Below are 19,423 nucleotides of genomic sequence, written 5' to 3' on the forward strand. Positions count from 1 at the left end.
TTAAAAACTTCTCTTCAGATGTCTTCTAAAAAGTCAGATAGTTGTTTATTTCCTTGACATCCGATGGGAGGGCGTCCCACAGGGCGGGTGCCACTACCGAGAAGGCCCTTTGCCTAGTTCCCTGTAACCTCACCTCGCAGGGAGGGAACCACCAGAAGGCCCACAGCGCTGGACCTCAGTGTCCAGGCTGAACGATGGGGGTGGATACGCTCCTTCAGGTATACTGAGCCAAGGCTCAGTATACCTGAAGCTTTTTTCGGGAAGCTTTTAGCACCTGGTGTTTTGCTGTGTTTGTATATTACCCTGGCAGCTACCAAGAGTGGCTGGGGAAACCCAGTCAGATAGGAGGGGTATAAGGAATAAATTGTTTTTATTATGTAAGTAGCAAATGTACATATGATACCCACAACCAAGGACAGAGTGGGCTGCAGACCACCAGCTCCTCACCTATATATTGCCCATTGAAGTATCCTTCGCAATCACAGTCTTCTGCTTAGAAAGAAAAAGATAAGAGAGGCAGATGAACAAAGACGACAGTGTGATATACCAAAAGACGATTCATTTTGTATCTTTGGTGTTTTTGCATGAAACCCGGGGGACAGGGGAGGGGAGGGGTACTGAACTGCTGTACTGCATGTGGGTCCCATGCTTTGCCTGAGCTAAAAGGTAAAGGTAAAAGGACCCCTGACCATTAGGTCCAGTCGTGCCCGACTCTGGGGTTGCGGTGCTCATCTCGCTTTATTGGCCGAGGGAGCCGGCGTACAGCTTCCAGGTCATGTGGCCAGCATGACTAAGCCACTTCTGGCGAACCAGAGCAGCGCACGGAAACGCCATTTACCTTCCTGCCAGAGCGGTACCTACCGTATTTTTCGCTCGATAACACGCACCTGACCATAACACGCACATAGTTTTTAGAGGAGGAAAACAAGAAAAAAATATTCTAAATGAAACAGTAGATGTATGATTTTTGTGGTTCATGCTGTGGCCACAGACATGTGATCTGATGGTGAGTTTGGGGTGACCCAGTGCAAAAATCCTGAGGATCCATGTGGATCCGTGCTTTGTAACCACGTTTTAAGTGGGGAGGAAAGGAAAAGCACTCAAGGGATAAGGAGCACGCGTGGGGTGGGTGGAGAAGCAGCTTTTCTGCGAGCTGAGCAGGGAGGGAAAGAGCACTGTTGCTTTAAAGGTATACTTAAGGTATTTGCCCTGTGCCTGGGGTTTTTTCCATTTAACAGTTTGCAGCCTTTTTCTTCTGCTCCTTGTTTTGAGGCAGAATAGATTTGAGCAAGTGAGGAGGACTTGGATTGCAGGGGATTTGCCATTAGCTGTGTAAAAGCTCTCCTCCTTGCAGCCTTCTACTTTGTTTGTACAGGTGGCTACTGGTATCAGGTTCAGTTTGAGTGATAAGCAGCCACCAGCAGCAATAGAATGGAGCACAAAAAGCAGTAGGGGCACTAGGACCCAGACAATGCTCAAATCTATCCTGCCTGAAAACAGCTGAGAAGCGGGGGGGGGGGGATAGCCTTTTCTTTTACTTCCTGGTTTTCACTGCGCTTGTGGCTCAGAGCTCCAGGTTGGTTTTGGGTTTTTTTGCTGCTGGTTGCTTAAACTTTATCCTTCCTGATCCAAGCCCTCCTGTCCCTCTGCAGCCTCATTGCTCCATTTAGAGAGCGCTGGGACCTTTGCTAGCTGAGGCTGCAGCAGCTGTTGCCGGCTACTTTAAAAGCGCCTGCTGGCTTTGAACTGCCTGCCTTCTCCCGGCTTGCTATGGCTCCTGTCTGTCCCTCCTCGCGTGTAAGCGGCTGCTGCCCGCTTTGCTGGCATGGCTCTCCTTCCCTCCCTCCTCCTCAGCTCCTCCCCCTCCTCCTGGCTGTAAAGCAAGCAAAGCTAGAGCCGTGCAAAGCCCTGCAAGCGGCTCCGCTTTGCTTGACTGATGGCAGCCATGGCTCCGGTCGAGTGCATTCGCTCCGTAACACGCACAGGCATTTTCCCTTACTTTCTAGGAGCAAAAAACTGCGTGTTATGGAGCGAAAATTACGGTATTTATCTACTTGCACTTGACGTGCTTTCGAACTGCTAGGTTGGCAAGAGCAGGGACCAAGCAATGGGAACTCACCCCATCGCGGGGATTCGAACCGCCGACCTTCTGATCAGCAAGCCCTAGGCTCTGTGGTTTAACCCACAGCGCCACCCGCATCCCTTTGCCTGAGCTATCCTGCATCATATCATTTGCAGCCCCAATCAAAACTATTTCCTCCTCCTCCTTTCCTAACTGGATTTCTGACTTTTGTCACTTAAGGAACAACCATGCCAGGGTCCACAGAGAGACTGAAAGCAAACGGCACCAGGAGCTGAAACGCTGGAATGAACAGCTAGCCCCCGAGCCTTTTTAAAAATAACATTTATTTATAAATCGCCTGGAACACTAGATGCTGCGCAGCCATTAAGTCAGAAAAGAACCAACACCCTGCCCGGCAGGCTTAAAACCTTCAGGAGTTGCTCTTTTCTTGGAGGGAGCAAGTCCAAAAAAGTCAGAAAGGGGGAGCGGGAAAGGGAGAAAGCAGCACTCCCTCCTTCAGCAGGAAATTACCTACTGTGTTAACAAAAGCACCGAGGAGAAACACAATCACTTTTCAGAAACGGCAGGGGCTTAATCCATGTGATTAGCACAAAAATTACACAGTTAAAAAAAAACCGCTCAGCAAATAATAGCTAAGGGAAATTAAACAAGATTGACATTAGAGTCCCCGGGGGCATATTAAGAGGAAACGCAGGGCTTCTCCCCTCTCTGCTTTGTCACGCTAAAGGTCTCTTTGTGCAGCAAACCCTGTTCAAATCCACTAATTAACAAGCTGGACAGGGATACAAACAGACCTGGACCTGGGCTGGCGTGGGAAGTGGGGGAAATTCGATTCAGGAGCAAATCAACTGGCCCTTTTCGCACTGCAATGGCATCACGCCCCAGAGCCTTTCTGAATCAAGCCCACCACCCGCCTTAGACAGGGCTGTGGGCGAGACCAGCATTCGCAGGTTTGCTCTCTTGTGCAGAGATTGCCTGTTTGCCAGCCTCCCAAAGGACATAAGAAGAGTCTGGCAGGATCAGGCCAATCTAGTCCAGCATCCTGTTCTCACAGTGGCCAGACAAAGGCCGAAAGTGTGTCATGGGTCAGGAGTCAGCTTCGCCTGCTGAACAGCAGCCTGAAGGGGGAGACTGACTGAACTACGGGGTGCGTGTGAAGGCCCCTGCCCTGCTTCTCTCCACCTGGCTTAGGGGCCTGACAGACTCCATAAAGGAGTGCTACTGCTGCTGCTTGTGGGATATGAAACACAAGAGCAGTCAAGTACAACATTCCTAGACAGCACATGTTTACACATGGGGAGGAATGTTTGTCCAGCCAGCAGGTAAACTTCCTGTTTCCTTCTGGGCTAGGACAGACTTCCTCTGCATGTGACTAGAGGTGGGTGTGGCCTCACCTGTGCAGGTAACGACAAAAGCACAGGGCAGGGCAGCCATTCCTCTCTCTGTCACTACTTTCGTCGAAGAAGCAACATCTGCTTAGCCAAAGATGCTCTCTTGGCCTCCAGCCAAGTCTCCATATGAGATAGTTTCCAGGTGTGTGTTACTTTTCTAAGCTAAGTCTGCCCTTCTGGGATCCTATTGTGAAAAGAATGATGTGTGAGTAAACCTTTTTATACTTATATAGAAGACTGTGTCGTGTCTTATCTTTTATGAGGGAATAAGGGGAAAATACCAGAACAGTTATTATAGAGGCTTTAGCGAGCCTGAGCAAACGCATCCACTGCAAGTTTAAAAAGGGGAATGTTACTCTGCTAAATTGTGAACTTGTTAACACAAGCTTGCACAGGAAATTCTGAAAACCTCCCCATGCCCACCCTTTCAAAACTACGCTATCACCTTCTTTGTTGCAATGTGTCCAGTTGATTTTTTTTTGGGGGGGGGGGAGGAATTGGAAGCAAAACCAATGACAGAAAACGGTACCGGCAAATGTACATATGGCACACAAACTATTCTGAGATTCCTGTAATCTGGATCTGCTTCATGGTTGGCTTTGGTCGAATAAAGCTGTTTTATTCTACAAGCTCTTTACGTGCAGGGAAAGTCACAGCTGGCTCGCTCCAGGAACAGGCAGTGAACCTACCTTTCTCAGAAGATTGATCGTCTGAGGTCAGCGTGAAAAGACAAGAGGCAGCAGAGTTAAAAGGAGGCCGGGGGGGGGGGGAGAGAGTATTCCAAAGCATTAGGGGCACGTGTTCAAATTCTGGCTCTCAGTGGGGAAGAGCCATGGTATTGCAGTAAGACAAAAACTGCTCTGCGTGTAAAAGGTCCCAGGCTGAATCGCCAGCATCTCTGAGGTCAGTGTAGACAAAGCTGTGCTAGATGGACCAATAATTTGACTCGCTATAAGGCAGGTTCCTATGTTCCTAGTGTGCAAGGAAGACCTCTCAAACATGTGGACAGTTGCACGGGGAGATACCAGCAGCTTCTCGATTGAGGCTGTGTGTCCACATGGAACCACCAATGCTGGAGATTCCTGGGGTAACCTTTTCATTCATTGCAAGTTCTTTGGCCCGCTTAACAACCCTCCTTCCTTTGTTGGACAACAGATGCTGCCAGCTGAGAGGCCCAAAGTTAACACTTTGTGGCAAATTTGCACCATTTGGACATGCTGTTCACATAGCCAGAACACCCTGAGTTCCCTATTCTCGCCTGCATCCTGCAAATGCTTCAATTCAGGATGAATTGCATACAGCAATGCGGGTTTTGGAAACGAGTATTTTCAGTTGCCCTAAACCAACTGAGATCAGAGATTAATGTGCTTACAGTTGGGAAGCAAAACTAGAAATGGTTTTTACACGGTGCATGCATCTCCCTGAGGCTTTTGCAACAGCCAATATTATTTTAACTGCAATATCTGATGGATTGGGGTGCATCAACAACAAACTCCAATGCTGAAAATCTTATAAAAACAAAAGTGTTAGTAGATAGGAATACAGTTGTACCTTGGTTCTCAAATGCCCTGGAACTCGTACGTTTCGGCTCCTGAATGATCGAAAACCAGAAGTGAGTGTTCCGGTTTTTGAACGTTCTTTTGGAAGCCGAACGTCTGACGGGACTTTACACGGCTTCTGATTGGCTGCAGGAAGCTGCACTTTGAAAGTCAAATGTTTCGGAAAGCCCAGGAGGACTCCCGGGCTGAACGCCTGAGGTCCCCTGTCCTGACACTCACCACATAGCCTAGGGCGGGGCATGACAGGCCTCATAAGGACTGCTGCTGTGGCTGCTGCCCATCAAGGACAGGGGTAGTTTGGGGAAAGTTTTGTTTGGAGTTGTTGCTGATATTAATTTTTTGTATCTTTATTTTTATGTGGAAATTGTTCAGTTTGGTTATGTAGTTTTTAATGTGTTTTATTTATTTTTATGACTATTTTGCTATATTTGTAATGTAAATCTTTTCATATTGTAAGCCGCCTTGAGCAGTGTTTTAACTGTGGAAAGGCGGCATACAAATAAAATAAAATAAAATAAAATACCGTATTTTTTGCCCTATAGGATGCACTTTTTCCCCTCCAAAAATGAAGGGGAAATGTGTGTGCGTCCTATGGAGCACCGACCCCTCTCGCTCTCTAGGCTTCAGGAAGCTATCCTCAAGCCTGGGGAGACCGGCGCGACTTCCTGCCGGGCTCCCTAGGCTTGCGGATAGCAGCCTGTTCTGGGGGCTGGGGTCGGGGGAAGCTCGGGCTTCCCCGGCCCCAGCCCCGCACCTGGGGGGGGAATAAATTTTTTTTCTTTATTTCCCCCCAAAAAACTAGGTGCGCCCTATGGGCCGGTGCGCCCTATGGGGTGAAAAATACGGTAAGTCAAATGGACTTCTTGAACGGATTCAATTTGACTTCCGAGGTATGACTGTATAACCTCTGAGTAGACACACCTAGGACTGCACTGTTTAAGTGCAATTCAAGTGAATTCTTTTCTTTTTTTTAAATAAATCATTTTTATAAATTTTTGCATATATTTTCCAAACAAAACTTCATATCATCCTCATTTTGGCTATTATAGTCTGAGACTTCCATCAGTCCTGTCTAGCGATTTTCAAATTTGCTATCTAATCTTGCATTTTATTATTATAATTAATGCTTTTAAACTTCATTTCCTGATTATTTCCTTCCTAAATCATTTTACAATAATTTATATAGTCCCCCTTACAAAACTTCTCGTAAACCTACTAGCGATGTTACATTAATGCAATTGTCTTTCAAATAAGTCAAGTGAATTCTAGATGATTTTGTTCAGATGATCATATCATGGCTTAAGAAGGCAATATGGGAATTAAGTCTTTTCTGCATGCATGCAACCCTATGACCCACAACCAGGCCAGGAAGTCTCTTTACTAACCATCGTTTTCCAGAAAACTGGGGAACTATTGTTACCCTGCTTCAAAACAATTTAGGATATTAAACCAACTTCAAAGCACGACTTAAGATCCCGGCTTCTTCCAAAGTTGGTAACCAACTTTGGTTTCCTCGGCTTATTATACAAAGAAAGGATTGTCAAAACACATTCAAAAGCAAACGCTTCCCTCCCATTATGGGGATTTTAAAATGAGGAGGGCATAAAGGTACCGAAAGCTGTTAACATACTTACATTGGCATGGCTGAAGAGCTTTTGTGTGCATAAATATATGTACTTATTATAGCCGCATGAAAAAAGTTGATTATAATTATAATTGGTGTTATATCCATTCAAGTCGCTCAGTCTGCCTTGCGTTATATTCACCGTGTAAAAAATTAATCGTATGAAACAATGCATTTCAAAATGTGGGAAATTTTTCTGCTAAAAAGATTCCATTTCCAGGGGTTGTGCAATGCTTCGTTTTTAAACGCAAAGAAGTGCTGGGACTCAGGGCTGCCTGAAATCCAGATGTGCAGGGGGTAAGTGGAGATGGTCAAGGAAAGACCAGCTGCCCGTGTCTGTTGCATGCTAGCTGCAGGGCTGAGAACACAGGGCTACATCTGGGCATAAAGCAAACTCTGGGCTCAGGACTGTCCCATCTCAGCCCACGCTCCAAAAGTTCTCCAGAAGCTTGTGAGTCCCACATGGGTCTCAAAGCATTCATGAAACCAGTCGTCACACCACACAGGACCAAAAACACTGCTCCTACTTAATTCAGAGCCATTTCACCAAATCACTATTGAGACACAGTACAGTGTGGCTAGCTTAATCCAAAGGATCAGGCAGGATTATAGCAGCAGATGCTCTAAACCTCTGAGGACCCTAGGTGTAGGGGCAGCTTCCCCTACAAAATATTTTTTAATCGTCCAGAGTCTCACACATATAACTTGCATGCACACACAACTGGCATGTGCAGAGGTGGCAACTTTGCCAAAGATTGAGGTGGCCCACCATCACATATGTGACGTCACACACACAACATTGCATCGTCGGGAGGAGACCAAGCGAGGTAGAGCTTCAATACCAGCAGGTCCCCTTCCTCTCTCACGATTGGCCTCCTTCCACGGCAGGAAAAGGAAGAGCCACTCACTGAAGCCACGCCATGTTTGGCTCCGCGCTCGGCCTTCTCCACCCCCTCAACATTTGGAGGGCCCAGCCCCCCTCCCCAAAGATATGAGGGGGGCATTAAGAGCTTGACCCCCTTGAGCTCGCGCCACTGGGCAACTGTGTCTAAACCTCCTTAGTCATTGGCTGAGCTGCTGTGATATCACAGCATGTCAGTGTAAACATTCTAACTGCTGAAAGGGAAGGACCAGCTGTAGAATGTGGGCAATCGGTGCCGTTCCTGCAAGGGAAGGTGGTTGCTTGGAAAAGGAGAAACACCTCACATGCAGTGTCTGGACCATGGGTCAGCAAACTAAGGCCTGTGGGCCGAATCAGGCCCAACTGCCTTCTAGATCTGCCCCGTGGATGGTCCGGGAATCACCACGCGGATCGCCAGCGCACATGTTCTTTCCCTCTCCCTAACATGGTGGCACTTTCCTCCTCAGGTAAGGAGCGATCTTGTCCCACGCCAGGCGCCATGAGTCGACTCGCCCGCCTGCCTGCCTCAGCAGGGCAGCGCTGTGAAGGGGGCGTATGATGCTGGCTGACGGCTGCTGCGTTTTCCTCCTGCTCCTCCTCCCTTAGTCCGCCCTTCCTTCCTTCTCCACGCCCCTTCTCCACGCTTCTTCCTCATGCGCTTCCTTCATCGCCGCCTGCCTCCCTCCCTCCCTCCATTTCTCCCATGGCGTTCAGGCAGGTTGTTGCAGTGACCGCAGTCACTGCTTGTGGGTTGGCAGGCGGCTCTGTCTTCTTCTTTGCCTCTCAGGAAGCAGCAGCAGCAGAAGGGTGGGTAAAAGCTCCGGCGACACCCCGGTTCCCCTACCTCCATCCGCAGCTCCTTCGCCAGGGCTGCTGCTTCTGCCTTCGCCAGCCAACGCAGCCTCCTACCCTGCCACAGTGCCTGGCTGGCTGGAGAAACCCAACTGCGGCTATTGGGACAAGAACTTTACCGACAGGTAAAGCGAAACATCTTCAGGCCTCTTTGCAGGCGGGCGAAAATCGTTCATTTCCCCCCTAAAAATATAGTCCCCCTACCGCCCACAAGGTCTGAGGGACAGTGGACTGGCCCTGTGCTGGAAAAGTTTGCTGACCCCTGGTCTTGACACTGAGCAAGGCATCAAGTGCACAACAGGGCCTTCCTCACAGCCCACCAGATGTCCAGAAGAAGAAGAAGAAGAAGAAGAGGAGGAGGAGGAGGAGGAGGAGTTTGGATTTGATATCCCGCTTTATCACTACCTGAAGGAGTCTCAAAGCGGCTAACATTCTCCTTTCCCTTCCTCCCCCACAACAAACACTGTGAGGTGAGTGGGGCTGAGAGACTTCAAAGAAGTGTGACTACCCCAAGGTCACCCAGCAGCTGCATGTGGAGGAGCAGGGAAGCGAACCCGGTTCACCAGATTACAAGTCTACTGCTCTTAACCACTACACCACATTGGCTCTCAAGACAGATAGTGTCTTGGACTTATGACATCATTGGGCTGCCCTACAAAACTTACCAGGACTGCATGGGCCCTGACTGTGTGCGCAAAGAATAAACAGTTGTCATTAACTCACAGAAGTGTGTGGAGGCCACAGCACAGTAGCCTCTCTTTCGCAAAGAGCTACCTTCCCCATATTCCCTCTTACCTCCCCCACAGCGCTACACTGCGGCTGTTGTACCTGAATGGCAAGACACAGCTGTTCTTCAGGCTCCTGGTGTCTCTGCACCTTTCAAGGGACAGCACTGCAAAGCCTCACAAAAAAAGCCCGGTTTGGGAAAGAGAAAGGAAAAGCCAGATGTAGCGGAAACACACAAGCAACACTAAACAAACAATGGAAAGGTTTCGCGGTGACTCACAGAGCGGTTTTGTGACGCTTCTGGCGTTGTGCAGCGCTCCAATGGTCCTTCTGTACATCAGACGCCTACATGGAAAAAGAAAAACACAAGAGTTTATCGTTTCGATTCAGAAAGGGGGCGGAGAAGAATTCAAGGAGAAAGCTTCAAACCAGAGAGCCGGAATGCGCTCGTTGCGCTCAGTTCCCGCTGAAATCAAACAAGATCAAGGGCCAAATCACATGTTACTTTGTTCAGATTTTAACAATCATAATCACCACCACCATTCGAAACTCCCAAAGGAGAGGGAAGCAGCTGTGGGGGGTCCTGATCCATACCGGTTTCCCAAATTAAGACACGCATTGTGCATTTCCCTTGCTCCCCAAAAAGGGGTCTCTGAGCTTTCTACTGAGAAGCAGTTTTGAGTGACCAGAAACTGCCAGGTTCTCCCTCATCTATTTCATGGCTTCTGCTGCAGTGGGGAAAAGTAGAGACTCAAAGCTGCATCTGGGTGCTGGTGTGGCCATCAGCCAGTCCTAGTTTTTAGATATAGCAGTCCTAGGCTGGCTCTCTAACTTCAGCTTTGCACTGGCTTCCAATGCAATGTACAGGAACCTCAGGCGGCCAAATGCAGATCTCCAAGTACCTCTGTCTGGCCCTTGGAACTGCCTCCGGGCTCCCCCTTTCCCAGGCCGCAACCCTCTCTAGCCTTGCTCCAACATTCCAAGAAGAAGAAGAAGAGGAGGAGGAGGAGGAGGAGGAGGAGGAGTTTGGATTTGATATCCCGCTTTATCTACCCGAAGGAGTCTCAAAGCGGCTTACATTCTCCTTCCCTTCCTCCCCCACAACAAACACTCTGTGAGGTGAGTGGGGCTGAGAGACTTCACAGAAGTGTGACTGGCCCAAGGTCACCCAGCAGCTGCATGTGGAGGAGCGGAGATGCGAACCCGGTTCACCAGATTACGAGTCCACTGCTCTTAACCACTACATCACACTGGCTCCCAAGTACTCAACTAAATCTGTGTTTCCCAAACTTAGGTCCCCAGCTGTTTTTGGACTACCGTTCCCATCATCCCTGGCCACTGGTCCTGCTAGCTAGGGATAATGGGATTTGTACTCCAAAAACAGCTGGGAAGCCAAGTGTGGGAAACACTGAACTAAATCCTTGCATGAGTGCGAGGATTAGCACGAGAGGAATGGGGTTTCCTCCGCTCCTTGCCCTAGTGTGCAACCCACACCGTTCCCAAATCTGTTTTGGAAGGTTGGGGAAAACTGCAGAGCAGATTTAGAGGGCATGCAGCAGGAGGAGAATGTTCTGTTGTGCAAGGAGAAAGCCTTGCAGTGAGAGAAGATTCACATTAGCCCTGCACTGAATGCAACCCCAACTACTTTCTCCAGGCTCATGTGACCTTGAACTCTGATAATGTATCTTGCTTGCCTGGACAGAGGATAGTGTTTGTGTGCATGTGTGCTTGTAGGCAGACAGATCTAGCTTATGGCACAAGGGTTAAAAAAATATATATACATTTGTTGCTCCACCTGCTTTTGCCTGTGGCTCTGCCCACCACTCGCAGGTGGCCCTCAGAAGGTTACCCAGGTGGGAAATGTGGCCCTTGAGCTGAAAAAAGGTTCCCCACCGTGGTGTAATAAATAATTCTGCTGCCTGTTCACAGAACCATTCCTCCAGGTACTCCCTTTCTCAACTGTAATGTACCCTTCAACACATCTCTCCCTTTCCTCTTAAAAAAAAAAGAAAAAGCAGGTACAGAAATCTTGAATCTTCTGGTTGTTCCTTTCCATGGTGTGCCTTCACAAGAGATGGGTCACGTAGAAAAGGGAATACGCTGGGCGCATAATCAATAGCTTTATATCTTGTTCCAATAAAATTATCTTGATAAGATGAGATGAGGTCTTAATCCTGCCCCCCACCCCTCGTTCGGACAGTCACTCCAGAAGGCTACCCTGGTCGATGGTATCGAAAGCTGCTGAGAGGTTGAGAAGAATTAGCAGGGACATTTTTTCTCTCTCGACAGAGGTCATCGTACAGGGCGACCAAAGCAGTTTCTGGGCCAAAACCCCAGCATCAGCAGTGCGCATGGGTTTTTACAAGGCACGTCCCTGCCCCCAAGGTCCTTGCTGTCTAAAAGAGGTGTGCATCAGGGATGCAAAGCAAGGAAGGATGCTGATTCCGGGTGGAGTCTCTTGAGTTTGGGGCTCCAGGTGCAAGCGTCACTCATTGTTTCACGGACCATTCCAAGCTTACAACAAGCTCTGTCCAAGCTTACAACAGCTCTACTCCCACTACTGCACAGCACTGTGCCCCACCTCCAACCATCTCCTTGATGCTTCTCAAAACCCCTCATTCCTTGACACACACACCCCCATTGATTCCACATCCCACATCACTAGTACATCAAAACAGCCTCTCTTCAGGAACAAGCATGGGGAGCTTTCCTTGAGAGGGACATGGGTTGCCAATAGCTGGAGTTGGATGCAGATCCCATTCCTGGATCTGTTCTGTAAGTTATTATGATGTAGGAGCTGGGAAACCCCAATCAGAAGGGTCTGAGGATAAGGAAGAAGAAGAGCACAAGGTGCAGAAATTACCCCCAGAAGATGCTGCTCTGCCATGAAAGGGGGACACCATCTACAGCAAGGATCAGCAACTTTTTTCAGCCGTGAGTCGTCCACCATCCCTCAGACCATGTGGGGGGCCAGACTATATTGGGGGGTGGGAATGAATGAATTCCTATGCCACACAAATAACCCAGAAATGCATTTTAAATAAAAGCACACATTCTACTCATGTGAAAACACCAGGCAGGCCCCACAAATAACCCAGAGGTGCATTTTAAATAAAAGGACACATTCTACTCATGTAAAAACACGCTGATTCCTGAACCGTCCACAGGCCGGATTGAGAAGGCGATTGGGCCGCATCTGGCCTCCAGGTCTTAGGTTGCCTACCCCGATCTACAGCACCTGAAAAAGTCACTCTGTCTTTCTTTTTGGAGTCGTATTTCTTCATTCTCTGTGGAGCAGGAAACCCCCTAGCTCTGCCAGAGTCGGTGCCTAAGAGCCGAGTGCAGGTCCTTTAAAGCCTCGGCCCAGTATACCTAAAGGAACATCTCCACCCCCATCTTTCAGCCCGGACACTGAGGTCTGACTCTGAGGGCCTTCTGGAGGTTCCCTCACTGCAGGGAACCAGGCACAGGGCCTTCTTGGTAGTGGCGTCCACCCTGTGGAACACCCTCCCATCAGATGTCAAGGAAATAAACGACTATCTGACTTTTAGAAGACATCTGAAGGCAGCCCTGTTCAGGGAAGTTTTTAATGTTTGATGTTTTATTGTGTTTTTAATATTCTGTTGGGAGCTGCCCAGAGTGGCTGGGGAGGCCCAGCCAAAATTATTATTTATTATTATTGTTATTATTAGCACAGTGGGACACAGCTAGAAACCCCGAGCTGCGTGAAGGCCATGTCAACCAGGGATGGAGAACCCTTAGAGGTTATTGGACTCCAACTTCCATCAGCCTACGCCAGCATGGCCAATGCTCAGAGTTGATGTGAACTGCAGCCCAGAGACGAACCATAGCATCAAGAGTTAGTTAATTTAACCCCCCTGTGGGTTACAACTGCAGCTAGGATTCTCTGCGCACAAAAATGGAAAGAAACAAAAATACCCACCCAAGAAGAATGGACAAGCAAGCTGATGCAGAATTGGCAAAGTTAACAGCTAAAATATGAGAACTTAATGATGAAGGTTTTGTGGAAGAATGTAAGCCCCTTTCGGTTTATTTAAAGAATGATTATTACATGACAAACACGCAAGCAGAATCTGAAATAGGAGCAACAGAAGGGTTTAAAGATGACAGAAGTTTGGTTAAGGTTTAAGAGATAAAAGACAGCGTGCAACAGAGGGGGAGAAACAGAAACACATGGAAAATGGGGTGGGAAGTCGAAAAAAAGAGAAAAAAGTTTGGATTGTGAATTGAAATATATGTGTGAAATTTGGGGAAACTTAATTTTTAAAAATGGAGGGGAGGGACACACCCAGAGGGCTCTCCTGACATGCTGAAGCAACATACTAGCCAGCTGCATGTAGCTGTTGTTGTTGTTTAGTCGTTTAGTCGTGTCCGACTCTTCGTGACCCCCTGGACCAGAGCACGCCGGGCACTCCTATCTTCCACTGCCTCCTGCAGTTTGGTCAAACTCATGCTGGTAGCTTCGACAACACTGTCCAACCATCTCGTCCTCTGTCGTCCCCTTCTCCTTGTGCCCTCCATCTTTCCCAGCATCAGGGTCTTTTCCAGGGAGTCTTCTCTTCTCATGAGGTGGCCAAAGTATTGGAGCCTCAGCTTCACGATCTGTGCTTCCAGTGCATAGCTTGGAGCTGTCCGTGGTCCTGCTTTCATGCCTAAGCTCTAGGCAGGTGCAGGAATTCAGACCCAAGACTCAAATCTGGCTTGGTTTGAGTCACGTGCAAAGCCTGTGCATCGGCAGGTTTGTTCAAGGGGCAAGAGTCCAAGATAAGCCAACAAGCAGCTGGCTTCTTATTTGGATTCAGAAGGCAGATGGGAAGGTCCAGAGACTCCCAGAGGGTATGAGGAGCCAGGGGCAAGTGTGAGGCTGGAGCCCTGCCACAATGCAAGGAACCACGTGAGTATACGCTGTGAGCCATGTGGCAGGGCCATGGCAAGGATCTGCAGAATGCACAGCAGTGATGTGGGGTGGAGAGCTTGCTTTGCGGGGGCCAGGACTATAATGCCCCAGTTCCACCCCACCCTGCGCCAGGACAGCTCTGGGAATAGGCTGCATTGGTCCTCTTCCTTGGTTTTCATTGTCTGCAGCCACTGCAACTCTCTTTGCTGCTGATCCTTGCGAGTTAGTTCTGACTGCTGCAGGCCGAGGGAAGGAAGAGCTGTGCAAGGAATTAGCACGCAAAAGGAAACGGTGTGATTTAAGGCAGAAGGCAGCTGCTCTGCCGCACACAGAACGTTTGTTTCTATTACCATCGATTTGTTGTTCCCTCCTTTGCACTAAAAATCAATTTTTAAGAAGAGAAAAATTCATAGTGGCAAGTTGCATCTTGCCTTTCAGAGGAGATGGATCCTTTTTCCGTTCTAAGCCCCTCGCAGCTGCTGCAGAGAGGCTTAAGAGAGGAGAGAAATTTGGTGCTGGCGATAACAGCGTTAAGCTTTGCACAGGTAGCTGAGAGGATCAAGCTCATCTGAAGTGGCTGAACACGTCGCTCCTAAACCTATTTGCTCATACAGGGCCTCTGAGACTCAGGTGCAGAATTTGCTGCCTTGCAAAGAACGGGTGGGGAAATTGTGGCCCTCCTGATGTCGTTGGACTCCAACTCCCATCAGCCCCAGCCAGCATAGCCAATGGTCAGGAATGATGGGAGTTGTAGTTCAGCAACATCCGCAGAGCTATGGGTCCCTGATCGCTGTTGCATAGGATATAGCACTGTGTGTGTTACCTCTCTTACGAACAGCTAAGATTATGCTAAACAAATATTTAAAAATAATATTAAACCACCACAATATTAAAAGGAGTAATTCATAAAACAATCAGTGGAATTGAAACAAGAATGAAGCAGCATAAAAGCGAAGTAGGGGAGACTTTCAAAGCCCAAGAAATTAAAAAGCTCTTTAGTAAGGGTAAAGGGACCCCTGAACATTAGGTCCAGTCGTGGCCAACTCTGGGGTTGCAGCGCTCATCTCGCTTTACTGTCCAAGAGAGCCGGCGTACAGCTTCCGGGTCATGTGGCCTGCATGACTAAACTGCTTCTCGTGAACCAGAGCAGCGCACGGAAATGCCGTTTACCTTCCCGCCGGAGCAGTACCTATTTATCTACTTCCACTTTGACAGCTTTCGAACTGCAAGGTTGGCAGGAGCAGGGACCAAGCAACGGGAGCTCACCCCGTCGCGGGGATTCGAACCGCCAACCTTCTGATCGGCAAGTCCTAGGCTCTGTGGTTTAACCCACAGCGCCACCCGCGTCCCTTAAAAAGCTCTTTACTTGGTACCAAAGCAACATAAAGGGAGACACTACAAGAACATTTTTTCCCTGTACCAAACCATCAGTTGATGGGGATGCCTAAAGACGACCCCCTGGTTAAAAGATCTTGGAACAAACTTCACCAACCCGAACCCCTTCAGACAGTTTGTGGTTTTGCCCCAGTGTGGCAAAGCGTGGTTGGTCCTCAAACCAGAAAGCCTCAACCACAGTTTAATACTGCCTTGAAGATAAACAATGGTTTGTACAAACCATGGTTTGTCACGTTTTGATGAAATGGCCAATTATAGTTTGCCACAGACCAGAAGCAGAAGCTCCTCACCACCACTTCCCCTCTCACTCAAGGGAAGGGGAGGAAGAAACATGAGAGTTTGAGGTTCATCACAGATTTGTTCTCGTAACAGGTCACTATGGTTTGTCATCACACCTGCACAAAGTCCATGGTTTTGCGCATGCTTTCTGACCCACAGTCACACACAACTGACCAACCCACAGTCACACACAACTGACCAACCCACAGTCACACACAACTGACCAACCTTTCTTGGAACTGCTTTGAGGGGATTAGCCCTGCCCGGAGATTCGTGTCGCCCACACGTTTGGCCTGCCACCACGTTGGGTCGTCCTGGCTCACCACCTCCAAGATGTGCCTTTTCTGAAATGGCAGCCCGGCCTCCTGGCATGGGATTGCTTTATCCTCTTTTGGGTTGTAGGAGAAGAGGGCTCTCATGAACACCTGGGAAGGATGGAAGGAACATCACATCCAGCGCTACATGAGAAAAGCTGCAAATTTTTGTATCGTCCAAAGGATTTAGCACTCTCCAATTATTAGCAAACAAAATGAAATAAACATTGATTCTCAAAATGGCTGGCAACATAGGGAGAACATATATTAGCTGCCCCCCCAAAAAAAGAAAAATTCACAACAGCCATTCACAACATGTGAATTTGTGGGGCCATTTCAGTTATTAAAAATATTTTACATGAATAATGTTGCCTTTGGGGTGGGCCTAAAGCAGTTAAAGTGGTTTTAGACAAGAGGAAACACTTACCACGGGGGAGGGATGGTGACTTGTATTATAATAATCATCATCATTATCATTATTATTATTATCATTTATTTATATCCTGCCCATCTGGCTGGGCCTCCCCAGCCACTCTGGGCGGCTCCCAACAAAATATTAAAAACAAGATACAATAAAACATCAAACATTAAAAACTTCCCTAAACAGAGCTGCCTTCAGATGACTCCTAAAAGTCAGATAGTTGTTTATTTCCTTGACATCTGATGGGAGGGCGTTCCACAAGGCGGGCGCCACCACCGAGAAGGCCTTCTGCCTGGTTCCCTGTAACCTCACTTCTCACAGGGAGGGAACTGCCAGAAGGCCCTTGGAGCTGGACCTCAGTGTCTGGGCTGAATGATGGGGGTGGAGACGCTCCTTCACTTACATTCCCTACCTCTCTTCCCCATCAAGAATGGTAGGTGTATAGGCCTCACCATGCTGAACTACAATTCCCAGCATCCCCTGACCTTTGGCCATGCTGGCTGGGGGCTGATGGGACCTGGAGTCCACCAACGCCAGGAAGGCTCCATATTCCTGTGTGACATTTTTTGAGGAAAAAATGTGTTTGCTATGGTGGCGGCAGTTTTTCTTACATTGTTTTTCAAAAAAAACACCCCCACCTTGCAATCTAGAAAAACGAGACAATTTAATGCTAGTGCCGTTCTAGGAATATTCTGGGGGTGGACATTGGGTGGACAGGGAGCTGTTAAGAAGAAGTTGAAGCAATATTTTTAAAACAGTTCAAGGAAAAAAAGGAATCTGCTACTGCTAGGGGGCAGGCTCACACAAGCCACAGCAACACCGCTGTCCCCCAACCCTTATGTTCAGAAGAATGTCTGAAGAGGCCCAGAGTGTCCCCATATGTTGGCAAACTCCCTTACCTTGCTTTCCTTCAGGCGATCTTCTTCTTTGACAGCCGGGATTATTTTCAGCGTTATCGACCCCTGGGACTGCGCCTAAGAGAAAATAAGCCTGCGTTGTCATTTCTGTGAAAAATTAGACGACGTCTGCAAACACTGCTTGGGTCACTTTGACGCTCGATACTCAGGGACATACGCAGAGGCGGGCTGTTGGCCCACCTTGTAAAGTCTTATCGACACGGACCAGTATCGTCTCTCAAAGTTTTCAGCCACGAACCATTCCCAATTCTTCCCGGAGACATCAGTGGCTGAACCTGAGACCTTCAACCTGCAAAATGTGCGTTCTGCTGTTGCATGACAGCCTTTCCCTGAAAGCAACGCATTCCTGCGTTTCTAGATTTCTAGATCTCGGTAGATGAGTCAGGGGCATATATGACTCATCAGCAAAAGGAAAAAGATTTGTGCAAGAGCTGAATGCTGAGGTGTCAAAGTATAGTTCTGTCCCCAGTGCGGGTCCTATTCAGAGAAGACCTACTGCAGTTAGTGGATCCAAGTCACCCACGCCAATTTACTGCATTGGGTCTACTCTGAGTAAGTCGACCACTGGATGCAACCCACGGCCATCATTTTTAACGGAGGGAGAAAGAGGGAAATTAGAAGTCAGTGTGGCATACTGGGTAAGGTGGTGAACTGTATCAGGGAGTCTTGGGTTCGAATTCCCTACTTTGCTAGGACATTTTCTCTGGAAGCCTTGGGCTAGTGACTCTTAACCCAGCTAGCCAACCTCTCAGGGGTTGAAGAACAAAATGGGATGTGCCCTTGGATGACATCCTGGATTTTTTGGAGGAAAAGTAATGTGATAGACAGGTTAGGTGGCATTTTCCCTATCATTTCACAGCTTGGAGTGACGATACTTTGGATTAAAAGCCACGCCAGCAAGTCTTTGACCACTCTCCGGTTTTATTTCAATGGATTCTCTCCCTGGCCTGCTTTCAAAGCAGATCTCCACATTTGTTAATATGGTGTTTATGATTACATTTGGTTGGGGCTGCTTTGGCTGCCGTCAGCCTACTGTGAGACTCAAATGCTGACCTGTGTGTAACCTGCAATTTGGTTCTGTGATTTGCATCCTAACTTTTTTCCCTTTGGGGGGAAAAGGCTGCAACTAATGATTGATTGATTGATTGATTGATTGACTGACAGACTGACTGACTGACTGACTGATTGATTGATTGATTGATTGATACATACCCCGCCCATCTGGCTGGGTTTCCCCAGCCACTTTTGTTGGCTCCCAACAGAATATTAAAAACACGATAAAACATCAAACATTAAAAACTTCCCTAAACAGAGCTGCCTTCAGATGTCTTCTAAAAGTCAGATAGATGTTTATTTCCTTGACATCTGATGGGAGGGTGTTCCACAGGGTGGGCGCCACTGCCGAGAAGGCCCTCTGCCTGGTTCCCTGTAACCTCACTTCTTGCAGGGAGGGAACCGCCAGAAGGCCCTTGGAGCTGGACCTCAGTGTCTGGGCTGAACGATGGGGGTGGAGACGCTTCTTCAGGTATACTGGGCGCAGGATATGCTTTTGCTTGCAAAAGCTTCATGGTTCAGTCCTCAACATCTCTAGGTAAGGCTAGAAAAGACTCCCACCTGAAACCTTGGAAGAGGTACCTCGGGTTAAGAACTTAATTCATTCTGGAGGTCTGTTCTTAACCTGAAACTGCTCTTAACCTGAGGTACCACTTTAGCTAATGGGGCCTCCCGCTGCCTGCCAAAGCACAATTTCTGTTCTCATCCTGAAGTAAAGTTCTTAACCCTAGGTACTATTTCTGGGTTAGCGGAGTCTGTAACCTGAAGCGTCTGTAACCTGAGGTACTGAAGGGGTGAAGGTCAGGATGACCAATGGAGAGCCAGGCTAAGGACCTCTAAAGCCATTTAAGAACCTCTGACACCATTTTGAGAGCAAACTAGAAGCTAAAAGCATAAAGTCATTTTAGCAAGCTAAAGACTATTTCTCTTTCTCCTGTTTACCACTTTGCCACCTTTTGTAGAGGCAGCTAGCTTGCAAGGATGCGGTTA

At 48.1% G+C, this 19,423-nt stretch overlaps 1 protein-coding gene across 8 annotated transcripts in view; it reads right to left on the bottom strand.

Moving 5' to 3' along the window:
* MPP3 (MAGUK p55 scaffold protein 3) overlaps positions 1-19,423 on the bottom strand; it is a 109,739-nt gene that overhangs the window by 27,785 nt on the left and 62,531 nt on the right. For 6 of the 8 annotated variants that reach the window (XR_014518119.1, XR_014518120.1, XM_083469855.1 and 3 more), the window contains exons 9-13: positions 17,363-17,437; positions 15,957-16,153; positions 9,417-9,481; positions 4,164-4,184; positions 448-492 (exon numbers count right to left, since the gene is read on the bottom strand). Coding sequence is in view for 6 of the 8 variants with exons in the window: in XM_083469855.1 (XP_083325981.1) it covers positions 448-492; positions 4,164-4,184; positions 9,417-9,481; positions 15,957-16,153; positions 17,363-17,437 (403 nt within the window). In the remaining 2 variants the exon portion in view is untranslated. The remainder of the gene's footprint in view (positions 1-447; positions 493-4,163; positions 4,185-9,416; positions 9,482-15,956; positions 16,154-17,362; positions 17,438-19,423) is intronic. The other 2 variants (XM_083469857.1, XM_083469858.1) reach the window with 2 other exon arrangements.

This window comes from Podarcis liolepis, assembly GCF_965112155.1.
Source record: "Podarcis liolepis genome assembly, chromosome: 13".
NCBI lineage: Eukaryota > Metazoa > Chordata > Lepidosauria > Squamata > Lacertidae > Podarcis > Podarcis liolepis.